The 23693-nt window shown below is 36.0% G+C and overlaps 1 protein-coding gene across 3 annotated transcripts in view; it reads left to right on the forward strand.

Annotated features, from left to right (window-relative positions):
* Positions 1-23693, forward strand: part of LNPK (lunapark, ER junction formation factor) — an 83701-nt gene that overhangs the window by 32279 nt on the left and 27729 nt on the right. For all 3 annotated transcript variants that reach the window (XM_029225847.1, XM_029225848.1, XM_029225849.1), the window contains 2 exons: positions 3558-3641; positions 3724-3775. In XM_029225847.1, the coding sequence (XP_029081680.1) occupies positions 3558-3641; positions 3724-3775 (136 nt within the window). The remainder of the gene's footprint in view (positions 1-3557; positions 3642-3723; positions 3776-23693) is intronic.

The following is a 23693-nucleotide window of genomic DNA, read 5'->3' on the forward strand; positions in this document are numbered from 1 at the left end:
ATAAGTCTGTTTTATGGGCCCTGTCTCTTATTAATGGTGACTTATTCTTACAAATAAATGTTAATAAGTTTATATATATAGAATACTGTATACAAAATCCTGTGAGTGATATTCCATGAAATAAATTTTGGAAGCAAAATAAGTCCTTAAATTGGCAATTTTAGCATGTGATTCTGTGTGGGGCTGTTAACCTCACTAGAAGTTTCATGTTACATTTTTATATTACCCAGTAATATCTGCTGGTGTTTTCCAGTGTTTGAATACTCACTGTAGGCTACAGATCTTTGTAAATACTTTAACAGAAGAAATGCTGAGAGAGATGTTATTGTTATTGTAGAATACTCCTATATAAAGTCAGAAAATGATTTAAAATCTGAATTAGTAAAAAAATATTGATTTCAATAGCAAAACAAAATCAGGATAAGCAGACAGTATTTTCATCATTTTAAAAATATGAGTTTAAATAATGCAACATGTACCCTAAAGCTATGAATTGAAGATTCTTTTAATAATTTGACCAAAGTCAGTACAAAACACAAGACATTTTTCTACATCTGGAATATTTGTTATGAAACAAGGATCAAGAGTATTGGATAGGGCAATTAATGCTTTGTGTGTTTTAAAATTTTATTTCAAGAGTTATAATTTAAATATTGTATAATTATCTTTCAAAATTAAAAAAATTGATGTTTATTTTGTGTTAGTGTTCCCTTCTTTTAGTATTCTCTATGATGAAATTCTATATCAGGTAGAAATAATTTTTATATGTTCTCAAAATATATAATCTTGCCAAAATAATGTTGATTCATAATAAATAAGCAACCATGTGTTTATTATTCTTTTTTATTTTTATTTCTTTAATTTATTTTATTTTTAAAATTTTGGCTGTGTTGGGTGTTCATTGCTGCACGCTAGCTTTCTCTAGTTGCGGCGAGCAGGGGCTACTCTTGTGGTGCGTGGGCTTCTCGTTGCGGTGGCTTCTCTTGTTGCAGAGCACGGGCTCTAGGCGCACGGGCTTCAGTTGTTGCAGCACACAGGCTCAGTAGTTATGGCGCACAGGCTTAGTTGCTCTGTGGCATGTGGGATCTTCCCGGACCAGGGCTCGAACCCGTGTCCCCTGCATTGGCAGGTGGGTTCTTAACCACTGCACCACTAGGGAAGTCCCTATTATTCTCTTTTTTAAATAAAAAACTTTTAAACTTTTAGTATACTCATATCACAGAAAAATAATTCACTCTTTGTTACATCATTCATTATTATTTGAAATATGTAAAATATTAGGAAGAATACAGAGTAATTTGTAATTTAGGGAATTCTGAGAATTCAATTTCTCATTCCTGAATCCTGATATTAATACGGTGGGTATTTGAAAACACTGCTTGTTTCAGATCCACTCTGAATAACTGAGGTATCATTGAAGATTATGCATTTTTGTGTTAGGTACTGTTATAGACTCTCCTGCGTTATTTAAATTGCATAACAGTGCTACGAGAAAGTGTTAATGTTTATGCTCTACAAAAGGAGAAACTGAGACTAACAGACCTGCTCAGTCTTTCTACAGCTAATTAACAATGGAGATGTACTTTGAACCCAGATCTTTTCTGATGTCATGGTTTCAAGTTTGTATTCTTCCCACTGATCAGATGTCTCCCTATTTATAAAACAAATTATTCACTTAAAATGTAGTAGGAATATATGTGTTAATTAAGCTATTACGTGAAAAAAGAATTTTTCAAAGTAAATGCAAAAGAAAAAGAGAATGGATTTGTATCTTTTGCTTTTTAAAATGTTTTTATTTAAGATACTTTACATGTACATAGACATAAACGTGAATACTTGCTGAATGATGTACTAGGAATGGCAATAGTTTAATAAAATGGCATTTCAGTTTTGACTTTTGTGTATTGTTTTAAAGATCACAGTTGTATCTAATCTTCTTTTTAAACCTACCAATAGTCTTACTCTAGAATTGTGCTGCACAAGTCAGTAGCCACTAGACCCATGTAGCTTTTAAAGTTTACATTATTTAAAGTGGAATAAAAGTAGCTACAGTTGGGTTCCTCAGTTGCACAAGCAATATTTTAAGGGATCATTTATCATATATGGCATTGTAGCTACTCTATTGTGCAGATATAAACCACTTCCATCATTACATGTAGTTCTATTTTTACAGCACTGGTCTGGACCATCAAAAATTAATTTGTAGAGATCAGGGATTCAGTTCTTTGCTGTTTCATGTAGATTATGTTGATTTGGGGATAGATTCTATCATGCCCTCTCTCTGTCCCCATCCCAAGTTTTTCCCCAACCCTAAAGTAGTAATGTTACAAACATTTTCTTTACATCAGAAATTTAAACTTGCTTGTTTGAGAATTTATCATAATTTTGAAATAATTAGAAAAATATTTTAGTTTCACTAAACCAAGGTTAGTAAATCATTCATCTAAGCACTTCTTAAGTGTTATATTGAGATTTTAATGAGGAATCTATTAACTATTGTGGCAGCATATTTTAAATTGTATTTTAATTTGGTAAATGTTCTCTGCTTTGCATTTTAAAATAAATGTCCTTTGGAATAAACATGACATTTAATGAATCTAAGTGGCTCTCAGTGGTCACTGAGAAGGAAAAGGTCCTCTTCCAAGTTTTGCAAAAGCATTTTTATTCTATATATTAGCTATTTGTCATAACTATGACTGTCTTGTACTAAAGTTAAACTTTTTCTGATATTGGGCTGTAACTGCTAAAATGATACTTTACTAGTGATTACTTTTTAAATTAAACCCACATATTAAGCCATAAAGTGACCTGAGTGCATTGTAAATAAAATTCTATAATAATGAAGTGCTTTAATTACAGTCCCTAGTGTGAGCATAGAACTCAGTAAAATCTTTACTTAACTTCTTATTATGTTCAGTTTTTCCCTCTAAAGTTGTTTGAATCTAAGTAAAAAATGGGGAGCTTCAGCTTTTAAAGTCATTTGAGCAAATTCCGTGAGAGAGCATGGCTGTTCTCCCAGTTAAGTGAGTTTTCACTGCATTTTGCAGCAAGCTAATTGCTTCTGCTAATAAATAATCTAAAATCGATGCTGACAGCAGCTAATTGGCACAGAGATTTTATTTTGTAAAGCTCTTGGCTAACGACCTTCTTTAAATTAATAGCGTTAAGTGCTAGGAGGAAATAAATCTGAGGAATTGCCTGTCATTTGCTTGTCATGTCTAATAACTTCCAATAATGATGGCTGATAGATTTTTGCACATTCCATTATTGAAGTTGGTGCATGTAATTATTCTCCTCATTATATGTAAACAATTAGCAATATTTGGTATTTCCTTGCAGTAAAGCTGTTAAATACAAGTAACATATTAGAGGTTAGAAGCCATTTTAAAATCTGGATTTTAATTATTTGAATGTGGAAGTCTTTCGTGCTATCTGGGTATATTATGTGCTGTTTATTTTAAGCCTTGCAGTTGAATACTTTTTGAATAGGACTTATAAAAGTAAGTAGTGTATGTGTGTTTTAAAATGTGACAACTTGTGGAAATTTTTGTTTGCAGCTTGAAGAAGTCATGGAAAAAGAAACTTATAAAACAGCTAAATTAATTCTTGAAAGGTTTGATCCAGACTCAAAGAAAGCAAAGGTAAGGCTGTAATAGCACTACTATTTTATTTTAAATCGCACATTGTAGTAGGTCACTGTAATAACATTATTGTATTTGACAGGAGTTGGAGCCGCCATCTGCTGGAGCAACTATAACTGCAAGACCTGGACAAGGTAAATAACTTTGTAGAAACTCCTGCTGCTGTTGGAAAGATCCATATTTATCCAAGTGAGTTCAAAAGTGTGATAGAGGTGTGAAAAACTTATGTAGGATGCTTTTATGTTAATTTGTATTTGGTAATTTGGGGTATGACTTAAAATAGATGGCAATAAGTTTATTTCATTTTGATTTTATAAAAATAGGTTGATGAGTAAAGATGTTATTATCTTTTGAGATTAAATATATAATTAGTTTTAATCTTTTGAAATTTAAGTGATTTCACCAATATTTTGTAAGGTTTTTTCCCCCCCTTTAAATAAGAGTCTCCTGGAATATCTGCTATTATGAAAATTCTTACATTTTTATGATTTATTTTTTGAGGAATTTAATGAAGATTTTTGTCAAACTTGAGTCCTTCTAAAGTAACACTGTTAGAAAGAAAAAAAATGTAATTTAGAAATGAGAAAAAAAATTGAATTACTGCCATATAATAACATTAACTCTTTCTTTTTGAGGTTATATTGCCAGATTACTAGTGAAACCATTACTATTATGTTATTATTTTAAGTGGTTACATAAAGTATGCCCAAGACTGGCATGTGAAAAGATATTTTTGAGTTTGCATTGGCTTCCTTTTTTGTTCTCTTCTCTAGAGTATAATAAAATAACAGGCATACCTCAGATATTGCAGGTTTGGTTCCAGACCACCCCAATAAAGTGAATATCGCAATAAAGTGAGTCACACACACTTTTTGGTTTCCCAGTGTGTATTAAAGTTATGTTTACACTATACTGTAGTCTATTAAGTGTGTAATAGCATTATGTCTAAAAAAATGTACATACCTTAATTAAAAAATACTTTATTGCTAAAAAGTGCTAACCATCATCTGACAATGCAGGGTTGCCATAAACCTTCAATTTGTAAAATTCATTTTGTGAAAAAACTAAGTATTCCCAAAGTACAATAAAATGAAGCAAATAAAACGAGGTATGCCTGTAGTTTGTAAGGCTTTTGTTGCTATATGGAATATACTTACAAAAATTTAACTTCTACTCTTATAAATCATCAGAATTGGAGCCTGGTTTATAAAGTTAGGGTGACATTTAGAACTTCGAGAAGTCAGTTCTTTTATAAATATCCACAAAGACCATGGGTACTAAATAAGCCATAATAGTTTTAGGTATTCTAATTGGCGGAGGTATGTGGGAAGAATCCCACTGTTTCCCACCTTTTATAAGTAGGATTCTGGTTTATAGAAATATTAGCCTGCTCTTTTGATAAATGTAAAAGTCTATCAAAAGTTATGTAAAAGTTTAAATATGATTAAAATAAATTAGTCGTAGAGAATTCCCTGGAGGTCCAGTGATTAGGACTCTGCCCTTCCAACTGCACGGGGTGCGAATTGAACCCCTGGTCAGAGAACTAAGATCCCACAAGCCACGCTGTGCTTCCAAAAAAAAGAAAATTAGTCATAGATACTTGCAGTGTAACACCTACTTTCATAATCAGTTTAAATTTTTCTATAATTTATACTTCTTACTAGTAATTATAAAAATTTTTTTGGCCTGAAGGCCAGGTTACTATACTTTCTACTTGTATGACTGGTAGTAACTTTTTTGAATAACCTTAGTGAATATATTTTTAAAATGTGATATTTTGCAGAAAGCTGTTGCTGTTACTTTAACAAAAATCTGTTCTCTCTTATTAAAAAAGAACAGATGTATGATGCCCTTTATTGACATTCTTAAGCATTTATTAATATTAGGCAACATTAGTTCCTTTAAGAATCTAAACTTATCTTTCCTTAGAAACTTTTGAAGCCCCAATTTTTTTCTTCTGCTGTCATATTGTAACTATAGAAAAACCACTTCTGGTCTCTCTACTTTGGATTCCTGCAGCACTGCTTTTGGATATTCTTTTAGGGAGAATTAACATTTAGCTATAATATAAATGAATCATTCACTTCAAAGAATGTATTAAATAACTCTTATGTGTAGACATCATGGGGAATAAAGAGATGAATGTAATATGGTTTTTGACCTTAAGAAGCTTATAACCTATTTTTTAAAAATATTTCTTCTGTGGTACACTATTCTAGTATTCCTAACTTTTCTGGGTCTGTAAATATTAATTGCTATTTGGAATTTTTTTCCCTATTTAAAAAAATTCTAAACTGTATCTCAACTTTATTCTACTTTTTGAGAATTATAATTTAGTTCCTTGTTTAATTTGATCTTGTTATTATAGGTAACTTCGTCATACATTTTATTTATGTTTAAGTTCTGTGTTTCTGTGAGTTTTAAATTGTCTTTATTTCTTTGCTTTGAACCATTGTTAGTCCGTCAGTCCCTCCCTCCCTTCTTTCCTTCCTTCCTTCCTTCCTCACTCCCTTTCTCCCCAACACCTTCTTCTCTCCCTCCCCCTTTCTTTCCTTTTTGTTTCTTTCACCTGTTTCTGAACTTAAATAAAAGAAAAGGGAAAAAAATTCTAAAGGATGTATGTATGTACATATGTGGCTCTCCAAACTGAATCTAATTGTGGTGTCCTTATTTTACTAGCTCTCTTGCATGTTTTCTGAACCAGAACTTGGATTCATGTGTAGTAGATAGCTTTCTTTTATTTTTTATTATTTACATGTTAATGATATATATTGCACTAAGAATGATTATAAAATTTGAGAATAGTATTCTTTGATTTGCTTATGTTTAGCTCTAAAAGGAGTATAATATTTACTGAACATAATACTAACCTGACTGCCAGCCTCTCACGGCCACCCCACCCCCACCAATTTTTTATCTCTTGTTTTTCTTTATTTTTTAAAAACATTATTGAAGTATAGTTGACATACAATATTGGTTTCAGGTGTACAACATAGTGATTCAACATTTACATGCATTACAAAATGATCTCCACAATAAGCATAGTAACCATTTGTCACCATGCAAAGTTATTATAATATTATTGACTATATTCCCCATGCTGTACACTATATTATATCCCCTTAACTTATTTTTTGTGTCACTGGAAGTTTGTACCTTTTAATCCCCTTCATCTATTTCACCCATTCCTCAACTCCCCTCCCCTCTGGCAGCTACCAGTTTGTTCTCTGTATCTGTGAGTCTGTTTCCGTTTTGTTTTGTCTTGGTTTTTGGATTCCACATATAAGTGAAATCATTTGGTTTTTGTCTTTCTTTGCCTGACTTATTTCACTTAGCAAAATACCCCCTAGGTCCATCTATGTTGTTGCATATGGCAAGATTTCATTCTGTTTTATGGCTGAGTAATACTCCATTGTATACATGAATACATACCACATCTTCTTTACCTATCTATGGGTGGACACTTGCTATTGTAAATAATGCTGAAATGAACACAGGGGTGCATATATCTTTTCAAATTAGTATTTTTGTTTTCTTCAGATAGAAACCCAGGAGTGGAATTGCTGGATCTTCTGGTAGTTCTATTTTTATTATTTGAGCCAGCTCCATACTGTTTTCCATCGTGGCCGTACCAATTTACATTCCCACCAACAATGTATGAGGGTTCCTTTTTTCTCCTTGCCAACACTTGCTTTTTGTTGTCTTTTTGGTAATGGCCATTCTGACAGGTGTGAGGTGATATCTCACTGTGATTTTGTTTTGCATTTCCCTGATAGTTAGTGATATTGAGCATCTTTTCATGTGTCTGTTGGTTGTCTGTATGTCTTCTCTGGAAAAATGTCTATTCAAGTCCTCTGCCTATTGTTTAATCAGATTGCTTGGTTTTTTTGATATTGAGTTGTGTATGTTCTTTGGATATTTTGGATATTAACCCCTTATTCGATATATCATTTGCAAATATCTTTTCCCACTCAGTAGGTTGCCTTTGTGTTTTGTTGTTGGTTTCCTTCTCTGTGCAAAAGCTTTTTAGTTTGATTAGTCCCATTTGTTTATTCTTGCTTTTGTTTCTTTTGCCTGAGGAGATAGATTCAAAAAGACATTGCTAAGACTAATGTCAAGTGTTTATTGCCTATGTTTTCTTCTAGGGGTTTTATAGTTTCAGGTTTTGCACTTAAGACTTTAACCCATTTTGAGTTTATTTTTGTATATGGTATTTAATACTTTTGCATGTAGCTGTCCAATTTTCCCAACACTATTTATTGAAGAGACTATCTTTCTCCACTTTATATTTTTGCCTCCTTTGTCATAGATTAATTGACTATAAGCATGGGCTTATTTCTGGGCTGTGTTCTGTTCCATTGATCAATGTGACTGTTTTTGTGCTAGTACAATACTATTCTGATTACTATAGCTTTGTAGTATAGTTTGAACTCTGGGAGCACAGTAACTCTGGCTTTGTTCTTCTTTGGATATTTGGAGTCTTTTGTGGTTCCTACCAGTTTTAGGATTATTTGTTCTAGTTCTGTTAAAAACGCTGTTGGTATTTTGATAGGGATTGCACTGAATTTGTAGATTGCTTTGGATAGTATGGACATTTTAACAGTATTAATTTTCAACCCATGATCATGGTATATCTTTCCATTTATTTGTGTCATTATCAATTTCTTTCATCAGTGTCTTATAGTTTTCAGAGTATAGGTCTTTCACCTTCTTGGTTAAATTTATTCCTAGCTATTTTATTCTTGTTGATGCAATTATAAATGGGATTGTTTTCTCTTTTTTGCCCCTTTATGCTAGTTATTAGTGAATAGAAATGAAACAGATTTCTGTATATTAATTTTGTATCCTTCAACTTTCCTGAATTCATTAATGAGTTCTAAAAGTTTTCTGGTGATGTCTTTAGGGTTTTGTATATACAATATCATGTTATCTGCAAATAGTGACAGTGACTTCTTCCTTTCCAATTTGGATGCTTTTTTCTTTTTTTTTTTTATAGAGCAAGTCAATAGAGCAACTACTACTAATCTCTTTATTTCTATTTATTATTTTTTTTGAACTTTATTTTATTTGTTTCTTTATACAGCAGGTTCTTATTAGTCATCAGTTTTATACACATCAGTGTATACATGTCAATCCCAATCTCCCAGTTCATCACACCACCACCCCACCCCCCAGCCACGTTCCCCCCATGGTGTCCATATGTTTGTTCTATGCATCTGTGTCTCAATTTCTGCCCTACAAACCAGTTCATCTGTACCATTTTTCTAGGTTCCACATATATGCATTAATATACGATATTTGTTTTTCTCTTTCTGACTTACTTCACTCTGTATGACAGTCTCTAGATCCATCCACGTCTCTACAAATGACTCCATTTCGTTCCTTTTTATGGCTGAGTAATATTCCATTGTATATATGTACCACATCTTCTTTATCCATTCATCTGTCGATGGGCATTTAGGTTGCTTCCATGTCCTGGCTATGTCCTGCAATGAACATTGGGGTGTGTGTGTCTTTTTGAATTATGGTTTTCTCTGGGTATACGCCCAGTAGTGGGATTGCTGGGTCATATGGTAATTCTATTTTTAGTTTTTTAAGGAATCTCCGTACTGTTCTCCATAGTGACTGTATCAATTTATATTCCCACCAACAGTGCTAGAGGGTTCCCTTTTCTCCACACCCTCTCCAGCATTTGTTGTTTGTAGATTTCCTGATGATGCCCATTCTAACTAGTGTGAGGTGATAAATCATTGTAGTTTTGATTTGCATTTCTCTAATAATTAGTGATGTTGAGCAGCTTTTCATGTGCTTCTTGGCCATCTGTATGTGTTCTTTGGAGAAATGTCTATTTAGGTCTTCTGCCCATTTTTTTTTTTTTTTTTTTTGCGGTAAACGGACCTCTCACTTTTGTGGCCTCTCCTGTTGCGGAGCACAGGCTCTGGACATGCAGGCTCAGCGACCATGGCTCACAGGCCTAGCCACTCCGTGGCATGTGAGATCTTCCTGGACCGGAGCACGAACTTGTGTCCCCTGCATCGGCAGGCGGACTCTCAACCACTGTGCCACCAGGGAAGCCCTTCTGCCCATTTTTTGATGGGGTTGTTTGTCTTTTTAATATTGAGCTGCATGAGCTGTTTATATATTTTGGAGATTAATCCTTTGTCCATTGATTTGTTTTCAAATATTTTCTCCCATTCTGAGGGTTGTCTTTTCATTGTGTTTGTAGCTTCCTTTGCTGTGTAAAAACTTTTAAGTTTCATTAGGTCCCATTTGTTTATTTTTGTTTTTATTTCCATTACTCTAGGAGGTGGATCAGAAAAGATCTTGCTGTGATTTATGTCAAAGAGTGAGTGTTCTTCCTATGTTTTCCTGTAAGAGTTTTATACTGTCCAGTCTTACATTTAGGTCTCTAATCCACTTTGAGTTTAGTTTTGTATATGGTGTTAAGGACTGTTCTAATTTCATTCTTTTACATGTAGCTGTCCAGTTTTCCCAGCACCACTTACTGAAGAGACTGTCTTTTCCATTGTATATTCTTGCCTCCTTTATCAAAAGTAAGGTGACCATATATGTGTGGGTTTATCTCTGGGCTTTCTATCCTGTTCCATTGGTCTATATTTCTGTTTTTGTGCCAGTACCATATTATCTTGATTACTGTAGCTTTGTAGTATAGTCTGAAGTCCGGAAGCCTGATTCCTCCATCTCCGTTTTTTTTCCCTCAAGACTGTTTTGGCTATTTGGGGTCTTTTGTTTCTCCATACAGATTTTACGATTTTTTGTTCTAGTTCTGTAAAAAATGCCATTGGTAATTTGAGAGGGATTGCATTGAATCTGTAGATTGCATTGGATAGTATAGTCATTTTCACAGTATTGATTCTTCCAATCCAAGAACATGTATATCTCTCCATCTGTTTGTTTCATCTTTAATTTCTTTCTTCAGTGTCTCATAGTTTTCTGCATACAGGTCTTTGTCTCCCTAGGTATGTTTATTCCTAGGTATTTTATTCTTTTTGGTGCAGTGGTAAACGGGAGTGTTTCCTTAATTTCCCTTTCAGATTTTTCATCATTAGTGTGTAGGAATGCAAGAGATTTCTGTGCATTAATTTTGTATCCTGCAACTTTACCAAATTCATTGATTAGCTCTAGTAGTTTTCTGGTGGCATCTTTACGGTTCTCTAGGTATAGTATCATGTCATCTGCAAAGAGTGACAGTGTTACTTCTTCTTTTCCAATTTGTATTCCTTTTATTTCTTTTTCTTCTCTGATTGCCATGGCTAGGACTTCCAAAACTATGTTGAATAATAGTGGTGAGAGTGGACATTCTTGTCTTGTTCCTGATCTTAGAGCAAATGCTTTCAGTTTTTCACCATCAAGAATGATGTTTGGGGCTTCCCTGGTGGTGCAGTGGTTGGGAGTCCGCCTGCCGTTGCAGGGGACATGGGTTCATGCCCCGGTCCAGGAAGATCCCACGTGCTGCGGAGCAGCTGAGCCCGTGAGTCATGGCCGCTGAGCCTGCGCGTCCAGAGCCTGTGCTCTGCAGCGGGAGAGACCACAAGAGTGAGAGGCCCACGTACCGAAAAAAAAAAAAAAAGAATGGTGTTTGCTGTGGGTTTGTCATATATGGCCTTATTATGTTGAGGTAAGTTCCCTCTGTGCCCACTTCCTGGAGAGTTTTTATCATAAATGGGTGTTGAATTTTGTCAAAAGCTTTTTCTGCATCTATTGAGATGATCATACGGTTTTTCTTCTTCAGTTTGTTAATATGGTGTATCACATTGATTGATTTGCGTGTGTTGAAGAATCCTTGCATCCCTGGGATAAATCCCACTTGATCATGGTGTATGAGCCTTTTAATATGTTGTTGGATTCTGTTTGCTAGTATTTTGTTGAGGATTTTTGCATCTGTGTTCATCAGTGATATTGGTCTGTAATTTTCTTCTTTTGTAGTATCTTTGTCTAGTTTTAGTATCAGGGTGATGATGGTGGCCTCTTAGAATGAGTTTGGGAGTGTTCCTTCCTCTGCAAATTTTTGGAAGAGTTTGAGAAGGATGGGTGTTAGCTCTTCTCTAAATGTTTGATAGAATTCACCTGTGAAGCCATCTGGTCCTGGACTTTTGTTTGTTGGAAGATTTAAAATCACAGTTTCAATTTCATTACTTGTGATTGGTCTGTTCATATTTTCTGTTTCTTCCTGGTTCAGTCTTGGAAGGTTATACCTTTCTAAGAATTTGTCCATTTCTTCCAGGTTGTCCATTTTATTGGCATAGAGTTGCTTGTAGTAGTCTCTTAGGATGCTTTGTACTTCTGCGGTGTCTGTTGTAACTTCATTTTCATTTCTAATTTTTTTAATTTGAGTCCTCTCTTTTTCATGATGAGTCTGGCTAATGGTTTATCAATTTTGTTTATCTTGTCAAAGAACCAGCTTTTAGTTTTATTGATATTTGCTATTGTTTTCTTTGTTTCTATTTTATTAATTTCTGCTTTGATCATTATGATTTCTTTCCTTCTGCTAAGTTTGGGTTTTGTTTGTTCTTCTTTCTCTAGTTCTTTTAAGTGTAAGGTTAGATTGTTTATTTGAAATATTTGTTTCTTGAGGTAGGATTGTATTGCTATAAACTTCCCTCTTACAACTGTTTTTGCTGCATCCCATAGGTTTTGGATCATTGTGTTTCCATTGTCATTTGTCTCTAGGTATTTTTTGATTTCCTCTCTGATTTCTTCAGTGATCTCTTGGTTATTTAGTAACGTATTGTTTAGCCTCCATGTGTTTGTGTTTTTTACGTTTTTTTCCCTGTAACTGATTTCTAATCTCATAGCATTGTGGTCAGAAAAGATGCTTAATATGATTTCAGTTTTCTTAAATTTACCGAGGCTTGGTTTGTGACCCAAGACGTGATCTGTCCTGGAGAATGTTCCATGCGTACTTGAGAAGAAAGTGTAATCTGCTGTTTTTGGATGGAATGTCCTATAAATATCAATTAAATCTATCTGGTCTGTTGTGTTATTTAAAGCTTGTGTTTCCTTAGTAATTTTCTGTTTGGATGATCTGTCCATTGATGTAAGTGAGGTGTTAAAGTCCCCACTATTATTGTGTTACTGTCAATTTCCTCTTTTAGAGCTGTTAGCAGTTGCCTTATGTATTGAGGTGCTCCTATGTTGGGTGCATATATATTTATAATTGTTATATCTTCTTCTTGGATTTATCCCTTGATCATATGTAGTGTCCTTTCTTGTCTCTTGTAACATTTTTAATTTAAAGTCTATTTTATCTGATATGAGTAACGCTACTCCAGGTTTCTTTTGATTTCCATTTGCATGGAATATCTTTTTTCCATCCCCTCACTTTCAGTCTGTATGTGTCCCTAGGTCTGAAGTGGGTCTCTTGTAGACAGCATATATATGCGTCTTGTTTTTGTATCCATTCAGTGAGCCTGTGTCTTTTGGTTGGAGCATTTAATCCATTCACATTTAAGGTAATTATTGATATGTATGTTCCTATTACCATTTTCTTAATTGTTTTGGGTTTGTTTTTGTAGGTCCTTTTCTTCTCTTGTGTTTCCCACTTAGAGAAGTTCCTTTAGCATTTATTGTAGAGCTTGTTTGGTGGTGCTGAATTCTCTTAGCTTTTGCTTGTCTGTAAAGCTTTTGATTTCTCCATCGAATCTGAATGAGATCCTTGCAGGGTAGAGTAATCTGGTTGTAGGTTCTTCCCTTTCATCACTTTAAATATGTCATTCCACTCCCTTCTGGCTTATAGAGTTTCCGCTGAGAAATTAACTGTTAACCTTATGGGAGTTCCCTTGTATGTTATTTGTCGCTTTTCCCTTGTTGCTTTCAACAATTTTTCTATGTCTTTAATTTTTGCCAATTTGATTACTATGTGTCTTGGTGTGTGTCTTCCTTGAGTTTATCCTGTATGGGACTCTCTGCACTTCCTGGACTTGGGTGGCTATTTCCTTTCCCATGTTAGGGAAGTTTTCGACTATAATCTCTTCAGATATTTTCTTGGGTCCTTTCTCTCTCTCTTCTCCTTCTGAGACCCCTATAATGCGAATGTTGTTGCACTTAATGTTGTCTTAGAAGTCTCTTAGGCTGTCTTCATTTCTTTTCATTCTTTTTTCTTTATTCTGTTCTGCAGCAGTGAATTCCACCATTCTGTTTTCCAGGTCATTTATTTGTTCTTCTGCCTCAGTTATTCTGCTATTGATTCCTTCCACTGTATTTTTCATTTCAGTTATTGTATTGTTCATCTCTGTTTGTTTGTTCTTTAATTCTTCTAGGTCTTTGTTAAACATTTCTTGCATCTTTTGAGTCTGCCTCCATTCTTTTTGGTCCTTGATCATCTTCACTATCATTATTCTGAATTCTTTTTCTGGAAGGTTGCCTATCTCCACTTCATTTAGTTGTTTTTCTGGAGTTTTATGTTGTTCCTTTATCTGGTACATAGCCCTCTGCCTTTTCATCTTGTCTGTCTTTCTGTGAATGTGGTTTTTGTTCCACAGGCTGCAGGATTGTAATTCTTCTTGCTTCTGCTGTCTTTCCTCTCCTAATCTCTTTATTTTTAAACCAGGATTTTTCTAGTCTATAACACCCTGCTAGTGTTGGATGGTCTCCTGCAGAGGCGGGAGGTGGCTGTGTCTCACCTTGAGGACAAGTTCACTGGCAGCAGCCTGGATGCTTTTTATTTCTTTTTCTTGTCTGCTTGCTGTGGCTAGGACTTCCAATACATGTTGAGTAAGTATGATGAGAGTGGGCATTTTTGTCTTATTCCTGATCTTAGAGGCAAAGCTTTCAGCTTTCTCTGTTGAGTCTTAGCTCTGGGTTTGTCATATATGGAATTTATTATGTTGAGGTATGTTCCCACTATACCCACTTTGTTGAGAGTTTTTATCATAAATGGATGTTGGGTTTTGTCAAATGCTTTTTCTACATGTATTGAGATAATCAGGATTTTTATCTTTCGTCTTGTTAACATGGTGTGTCAGATTAATTGATTTGTGGATATTGAACCATCCTTGCATCCTTGGTTTAAACCCCACTTGGTCATGGTTTATGATCCTTCTAATGTATTGTTCAATTTGGTTGCTAGTATTCTTTTTTTTAATTATTTTTTGACTGCATTGGGTCTTTGTTGCTGCATGCAGGCTTTCTCTGGTTGCGTTGAGTGGGGGCTACTCTTCGTTGTGGTGCATGGGCTTCTCATTACAGTGGCTTCTCTTCTTGCAGAGCACAGGCTCTAGGCGCGTGGGCTTCAGTAGTTGTGGCGCATGGGCCAGTAGTTGTGGCTCGCAGGCTCTGGAGCGCAGGCTCAGTAGTTGTGGCGCACGGGCTTAGTTGCTTCGCGGCATGTGGGACCTTCCCGGAACAGGGATTGAACAGGGATTGAACCTTGATTTTTTGATCCATTCAGACATCCATTGTCTTTTGATTAGAGCACTTTGTCCATTTACATTTAAAGTAATTATTAATAGGTATGTACTGATTTCCATTCTGTTTATTGTTTTCTGGTTGTTTTTGTAGTTCTTCTTTGTTTCTTTCTTCTTTTCTTGCTTTCTTCCCTTATGATTTGATGAATATCTTTAATGTTATGTTTGGATTCCTTTGTTTTGTGTGTGTGTTTTTGTTTTAGGTACTATGAGGTTCATATATAATGACCTGTGTATATAGCTGTTTTAAGCTGATGATCTTGTTTTAAGTTCAAACACTTTCTAAAATCCCTACATGTTTAGCCCCCCATCATGTTTTATGTTTTGAATTTACATCCTTTTATTTTGTGTATCCCTTAACTACATAGATATAGATGATTTTACTACTTTTGCCTTTCATCATTTCTACTAGCTTTATAAGTGATTGATCCACTACTTTCACTATATGTTCGTCTGTAGTGGTGAGATTGTTTCCTCAGAATTTTCTTACTTCTAGTTGTGGCTTTTTCTTTTCCACTTAGAGAAGTCCCTTTAACATTTCTCGTAAGGTCGGTTTAGTGGTGATGAACTCCTCTAGCTTTTGCTGTGTATAAAACTCTACCTCTACTTCAATTCTGAATGATAACCTTGATGGGTAGAGTATTCTTGGTTGTTTCTTTTTTTCTCCAGTACTTTAAATATATTGTGCCACTCCCGTTTGGCCTGCAAAGTTTCTGCTGAAAAGTCAGCTGATAGTCTTATGGGGGCTCTCTTATGTATAACTAGTTGTTTTTCTCTGCTGCTTTTAAGATTCTCTCCTTATCTTTCTCTTTTGACATTTTAAGTATAATGTGTCTTGATGTGGACCTCTTTGGGTTCGTCTTGTTTGGGACTGTCTGTGCTTCCAGGACCTGGATGTCTGTTTCCTTCCTCACATTGGGGAAGTTTTCAGCTATTATTTCTTGAGATAACTTCTCTGCCCCTTTCTCTCTCTCTCTTCCTTCTGGAATTCATGTAATGCGAATGTTAGTATGCTTGATGTTGTCCCAGAGGTCCCTTAAACTATTCTCTTTTTTCTGAGTTCTTTTTCTTTTTTCTGTTCAGTTTGGGTGATTTCCACTACTCTGTCTTTCAGATCACTAGTCTATTCTTCTGTATCATCTAATCTTCCATTGATTCCCTCTAGTGAGTTTTTCATCTCAGTTATTGTATTCTTCAGCTCTGATTTTTTTAAGTATTTTCTTACTCTGCTGAAGTTTGCACTGTGGTCATCCATTCTTCTCCTGAGTTTCATGAGCATCTTTATGATCATTACCTTGAACTCTTTATCAGATAGATTGTTTATCTCCATTTCATTTAGTTTCTGAGATTGGTCTTGTTCTTTCATTTGGAACATACTTTTCTGTCTTCTCACTTTGCCTAATTCTCTGTGTTTATTTCTTTGTATTAGGTAGGCCCGTTACATTTCCTGATCTTGGAGAAGCGGTCTTATGTAGGTGGTGTCCTGTGGGGCCCAGGCACATGCTCTCTTCTGTGCACCAGAGCCAGATGCTTCAGGGGTGTATCCTGTGTGGGCTGTGTGCGCCTTTCTTTTGTTGCAGGGCTAACTGCCGTGGGTTTGCTGGTATGCAGGGCTGGCCCCTGGGCCCAGCTGGCTGAGAGGACCTGCTTTGTGCTATTACAGGGGATACATTGGTGGGTGGTGCAGGCCCCCCAGCACATCGGGCTGTGAGGCCTGGTGGCAGGCAACTGATGTGAGCACACTGGTAGGCGAGGCAGGCCCCTGGTGCTAATAGGCTCGAGGGAGGATTCCAGAGCATGCCTGCCAGTTCTGGTGTCATCTAGGTAATATGAGATCACATTAGTGGCTGCTGCCAACATCTCAGTCCCCAAGGGGAGTCCCAGCAGGAGGCTTTCTAAGATCGGCAAGTAGGTCTGACCCTGGCACCTTTCACACTGCTGCCTTTCTGCTTGAATTCAGATTGAGTGAGTTTTTGCCTGCACTCTTTAAGAGCAGTCTCAGTTTCCTATAGCCCTCTGACTCTCCAAAATGTGAACCCTGCTGGTTTTCAAAGTCAGACATTTTGGGGGCTCATTTTGGTGCAGGACCCCTGGGCTGGGGAGCCCAGTGTGGGGATTGGACTCCTCAGTCCTTGAGGAGGACCTCCTTTTTAAGATTTTAATTGGTATGGGAATAAATTTGACTTCTATATACTAATTTCTGATTTATTCATTTGTTTTTGTTTTTTCCAGTAAATGTTTATTGTGTATGTGCTGTCAGGCATTGTTTTAGGCCCTGAGGTTATAGTAGTAAAACAAAAGAGACAAAAAAAAAAATCTCCCTTTGTGCATGTTGTGGGGGTAGACAATTTTATCTATCAGTTTATCTGTATAGTGTTAGATGGAGGAAAATGAAGAAAGGATGATGTATAGGGACTGTCTTGAGTGAGGGTGGGTTGAAGCGTTAAATAGGGTTGTCAGGGAAGGCCACATTGATAAGGTGACCTTTGATCAAAGTCATGAAAGAGGTGAGGGAATGAGTCATGCAGATATCTGAGGGAAGTACATTCCAGACAGAAGGATCAGTAAGTGCAGAGATTGAGTAGAGAGTATGCCCAGATTACTAGAAATAGCATGGAGGCCAATATGGCTGGACTGGATTGAACAATGGGGAGAATAGTAGGAGAGACAGTAAGAGAGGTAGCAAAGGATCATATCATGTGGGGTCTTGTAGAATGTAGACCACTGTAAGAACTTCAGTTTTCAATTTTTAAAAAATTTTGTTTTTTGTTTTGAGCAGAGGATTGACATGATTTAAATTATGTTTTAAAAGGAAGGTGACTGTGTTGAGGCTGCAAAGGAAGCAAAGGTGGAAGCAGGGAAAGTACTTAGGAAGCTCTTGCAGTTATCTAGGAAAGCACTGATGGTGGCTTGAACCTTTGTTTAGTACATAAGAGGTGGTTTAAGATTCTGCATATATTTTAAATTTGGAACCTAAAAGATTTCCTGATGGATTGGATATTGGGTCAGAGACAGAGGACTCAGAGGTGACCTTCAGGATTTTGGCCTGAGTAACTGGGAAGATAGAGTTTCCATTTATTGAGATGGTAGAAATTACAAGAGGAGCACTTTTTGGATGGGGTTTCAGGTGAGGTGGTGAAGAACAGGGTTTGATTTTGGATATGTATGTTTGAGATGCCTATTAGACAGATGTCCAAGTGGGGATTCTAAGGACGTAGTTGAATATGAGTCTGGCAAACAGGAATTATGTGGATTGGAGATATAAATTTGGGTGTCATCAGTATTTGGATGGTATCTACTAAAACCATGAAACCGGATGAGATTATCAAGGATGTAAATGTGGAGAAAGAAGAGAAAAGGACCAAGGCCACCCTAGGGTACTCTAACATTAAGATATTTGGAGTAATGAAGAAGAACCAGAAAAAGAAAGTGAGAAGAAGTGGTCAGTGAGATAGGAAATCCCAAGAGTGTGTGGTGTCCTGGACACTAATTGAAGTTTCTGGGTCATGGTCATCTGTGACACATACTGCTGCCAAGTAAGTTGAGGGTCGAAAATTGACCATAGGTTTTAGCAATGTTGAAGAACTTGGTGACCTTGAGAAGAATAGTTTTGGTAGAGGAATGGAGTAAAAGCCTGTTTAGAGTAGATTTAAGAAAGTAAGGGAGTAGAGAAGTGGTAGACAATGAGAAGAGGCAGTTCTTTTGAGTAAAGGGAATTGAGAAAATGGGTAGCTGGAGGGGGAAGCATTTTGTGTGTATGAGTGAGCAGGATGTATGAAAGAAATGATAGCATGTGCATGTTTATGTGCTACTGGGAATGGCCTAGAAGACATGGAATAATTGATGATGGAGAGAGTGGGGACAATTGATGGAGAGCCATCCATGAGGAGGCAAGAAGGGATGGGATTTAGTGTACAAGTGCATCTTGTACTAGTGAAATTAACAAAAGGAAAGTCAGTTATATCCTGCCACAGCTAAGTTTGAAATCAAAAAGTATTGAAAAAAAGTTAATGGTACTAGCAAATGGATTACAACTTCTTATTTAAGTAGGTTTTTAGAGTTTACTCACTTGTGTTCCATGGCAGATATGGAAGATTAAAGTAGAAGTCATGAATCTTTTTTGCTCTTGATAGTAAATGGAATGATACTTCATACTTTGCTGTTTTGGGGGATGTACATTTGATAAAGAAAATCTGCGAAAACATAAAATAGCAAATGCACTTTTTTGGGTGTTCTTACGTGTTATAGCTATACTGTTGTAGTTATCTATTGTATTACAAACCACTCCAAAACTTAGTGGCTTAAAACAGCATTCATTTGTTTTGCTCATGAATTTACAATTTCAGCGAATTTGGTAGAAACATCTCATCTCTACCCCACATGGGTTGGAGCTACCTGATTGGGGATGGAGGATCTACTACCAGGACGGCTTACTCACATGACTGACAAATTGGTGCTGGCCACTGGTTCCTTTCCACATGGACCTCTCTAATGGAGCCACTTGGACTTGCTTCTAATGTGGTGCTGGGTTCTAAGAGCAAGCCACCCAGAAGACAGAAAGTAGTTTTGAAAGCTGGCACACCTATATTCTCTTGGTCAAACAGCAGTATTACAGATTCAAGGGAGGGGACATAGGCATTCTCCTTCTCCCATTTGAATGGAGGTGACTCAAATAATTGTGGACTCTTATTTTAAAACTGTCACATATACCTTAATACAGGTAACAAAGGCATTTCTATCCCCATCCATTTTTCTGTGTTCATATTAAATGCCAACATTACCATGAAACCTTTCTTCATCCCATCACTGATTTTAATGTCCCCCTTCCTGAACCCTTCATGGTACTTTGTTGTTTCCTTTTTTGTGGCACTTACCTTGTATTAGTGTATGTTATAATTTTGTGTTATCTTTGCTTGCCACCTTTATATTGCAACTCTGAATTCCACTCAGTAGTGCTTTACTCATAGTGGTTGCTTAATAAGTGTGTTGTCAAAAGAAATAAAAGGAAACTTTTTTTAAGAATTCATAAATTTTGTTTAAATGTTGTAAAAAAGTGATTAACCAAATGAGACGTTGGTGAACTGCAAGGTGCAGGTTGTTTAAAATTGAGAGAGGTAGGAGACATACTAGAGTAGAAATGAGTCATCAAGGTGATGAAGAAAAATGTTTCGATAAATTAAGAGTACATTTTGCTTAATAGTTCTTTAAAAAGCAGAGCAACAAAAAAGTAAACTCAACTAAAGGCTGGCAAGTGGTGTGTGTTATTAGAAAATTTTCTGCTTGAAGATAGCTTTTTTGTATGGTCTTCTGAAATTAGGCTGAAATTCTCAATGTAGCAGGCAACAAAAATTCAGTTGATTAACCGTCTTATTCCATGTACAGCCTTGCTTATTCTTGCATGTAACGTAAGATATTTATATTTTCTGGGGATGAGGACATGGATGTGTTTGGGAGGCCTTTATTCTGCCTACTGTACCACGTAAGTTGGGTAATAGGCAGTTGGAAGTTCGTTATTAAAGTGCAGGAGGAACATAAATTTGTTTCATAGACTTTATTAAGCTCATACTCTGTGCCAGTACCTTGCCACATCCTGGGGCTATAAAGATGCAGTTCCTGTCTATTAGCTCTTGGTTAAAAAAGTTATGCATATGTAAATAATCTTAACATACCAAGGACCACGGTGAAGGTCGTCACGAATCACAATGCATATGTTTTAATAACAATTTGCTTTGAGAACATGGTGGGAAAGGACTCTTCAGGTCTACTCTAAGGTACCAGGAAGAGACCTTGGTACCTTGAGGGACTGCAAATAGTGCCGTATGCCTGAAAAAGGGGGGTAGGGTTTATGTGAGGGAGGGATAATTATGAAGGATTTTGTATGCAGCATTACAGAGTTTGAGACTTTATCTTATATGCAACATGGGAACCACTGGAGGCTTTTCATTTTAGAAAGAACAGCTTTTGTTTTTTTGGTTTTGGTTTTTTCTTTTTTGTAACATGGAGAATGGATTGGAGAGAGCAAGGCTGAACACATGGGTATCAATTAGGATACCAACTAAGATAGGTAAGAGACAAGGGCCTACACTAGATAGCTTATTGCAAAGAAGTTGAAAAGGGAAGAGATTTAAGAGATAATTCAGATTTAAGAATAGATTGATAGGACTTGATGGCTATTAGATTTGGAAAGTGTGGAGTCGAAGGAGGAGTAAAGATTTTTAGCTTGAGCAACTGGTTAGATGTTAGTGTTATAAGCAAGATAAGGAACATAAGAATCAGAGTAGTAGGTTTGTGTTGAAGATAATGACTTTGCTTTTGGATCTGTTGAGTGAGAGTTAAATCCAGGTGATATGGTTTATAGGTAGTTAATTATTTCAAATGGAGCTTAGAAAAAAGTTGAGGTTATAGATACAGATTAGGAGTCATTGGGAAGCATAGGTGATATTTATTGAAACCATGGGATCGAGTGAAATTGTCCAGGGAGAGAAAATAGAGTAAGAGGACCTATAAGAACAGCTGTCCCCAACCTTTTTGGCACCAGGGACAGGTTTCGTGGAAGACAATTTTTCCACAGACCGGGGTAGGATAGGGGGTCGGGGTATGGTTCAGGCGGTAGCGCAAGCGATGGGGAGCGGCAGATGAAGCTTCACTCGCTCGCCCGCCACTCACCTCCTGCTGTGCGGCCCGGTTCCTAACAGGCCGTGGACCGATACTGGTCTGCGACCCTGTGGTTGGGGACCCCTGTATAAGAACATTAACATTTAAGTGTAGATGGAGAAAGAGGAGCCCAGGAAAAAGAAGAAATGATCAAAGTTAAAAGCAGAACTAAACTGGCATCTAGAAAGCTGAAGTGTAAGTAGGGATGATATCCATTGTCATATTCTGCAAAGGGTCAAGTAAGTAGAAGACAGATGAGGCCCTTGTTCTTTGTAACAACCATGGAGGTAAGTATTCTCATTATGTGAGGAAGCTGAACTGAGAGATGTCAACTTGGAAAAGGCTGCATGCACATCTAATAAACAGGGTGGAGCTAAAATTTAAATCAAGACAGTTTGATTTCAGAATCTATGCTTTTAACAACTATCTTATTTTATTATTTTAAACTTTTTTTTCTTCCTTTTGTTTATCATAAAATAGTAGTTTTTAATCTCATTTTGAGTCTGCTTCATTTTGAATTTAAAATTATAGACATGTCCTCATACTTGGTATGATTTTTATTGAATAGTTGATTGATCATTGATAAGGATGTTAAAACATCCTCTGGCCAAGAGGTGGCTTTATGGGACAGTCCTTATACTTAACCAGACTGACATAGAATGCTTGCTAAATCTTTTTGGGGGATGGTATTTTACATTTAAATGTGGGAAATGTTCAATATAACCGATATGACTACTTTGTTGAGTACTAGAAACTTTTTAAGAGAATTATAATACAAAGCATTGTAAGTGCCATGTAGCTAAAAGTAGATAAATCTTACATATTTTAAATTGAGACTACCAGAATATTCCATAACACTTTACCAAATATAGATTTGGTATTGTATTGCTAGCTATTTTCAACCATTGTCATGGTAACTCTTTGTTACCTGCTTTTCCTTTGTAAACATTGAAACTATTTCTCCCTTTCCTGACTCTTCTGTATCAGTTTTCCCTTTCATCTGCCTAATTTTAGATTTAGAAATTATTAAGCCACATCTCTTTTATGGAATGCTAGATATGGTGTTCTTTGTTGAATAGTTAGTTATAGACCTTACCTTTCAGTAGCATATGAGTGATGTTAAAAAAAAGAGTGCCTTAGTTAATTTTCACTGGGTAAATGCACACTCAGAGGATGCAGTCTCAAGTCTTTGTTCAAGAAGTGAAAGGATAATAGTAACTTTTAAGATAGTCTAATAAATGTTAAGCATTTATTTATCTGGAGGAAAAATGTAATTTTTGAGTTATGTTTTACCTACCTAAAAATCTGCTGAAGAAATGATTTACAATATTTGATGCCTTGTTTTTTTAAATTAATTCCAGTGACCAGATCTTTATATGATTTCATTGATCTCAGTACCTTTTGCAGCATTTAATGGCTTTTCTTATGTGTAACCATCTTTTAAGGTGTTCCTTGTGAATAAAAGATAATTAAGTGAGCAGCTAATTTGCAGGAGTTATTAAGATACACTTAGTCTAGGTAAAATCTGAAGTTTTCTATAAACTGTAAGGAAAATAGCCAAATATAAGGGCAGTTCCATTTATATAATGATGACATGCTTGTAATTTATTATTGCAGTGGCTAGGTTAGAGATTAAATTAAGAACCAATGGAAAATTAGTTGGTCCCACTAATTACAGATAAATGGTGATTTGAAATACTTAGCTGTATGAAAACACTGTCATCTGAAATATGTATTCAATAAATGTGAACTGTCAACTTACAGATATTATCTTATTTAATTCTCATAACAATTCTGAGTTAGGATATTATTATCCTAATTTTACAGATAAAGAGACAGAGACTTAGTGAAGTTAGCCCATCTGTGGTCTTGTAGCTGCAGCCAGGATTCTAACCAAACCTTTTGGACCGCAGGGCCCAGGTTCTTAACTAGTAGACTAGATTATAGTAAACTGAAATCTGATGCTCAAGCT

Source organism: Monodon monoceros, unplaced genomic scaffold, assembly GCF_005190385.1.
Source record: "Monodon monoceros isolate NGI ecotype Baffin Bay Population unplaced genomic scaffold, NGI_Narwhal_1 Super_Scaffold_16, whole genome shotgun sequence".
In the NCBI taxonomy this organism is placed as follows: Eukaryota; Metazoa; Chordata; class Mammalia; order Artiodactyla; family Monodontidae; genus Monodon; species Monodon monoceros.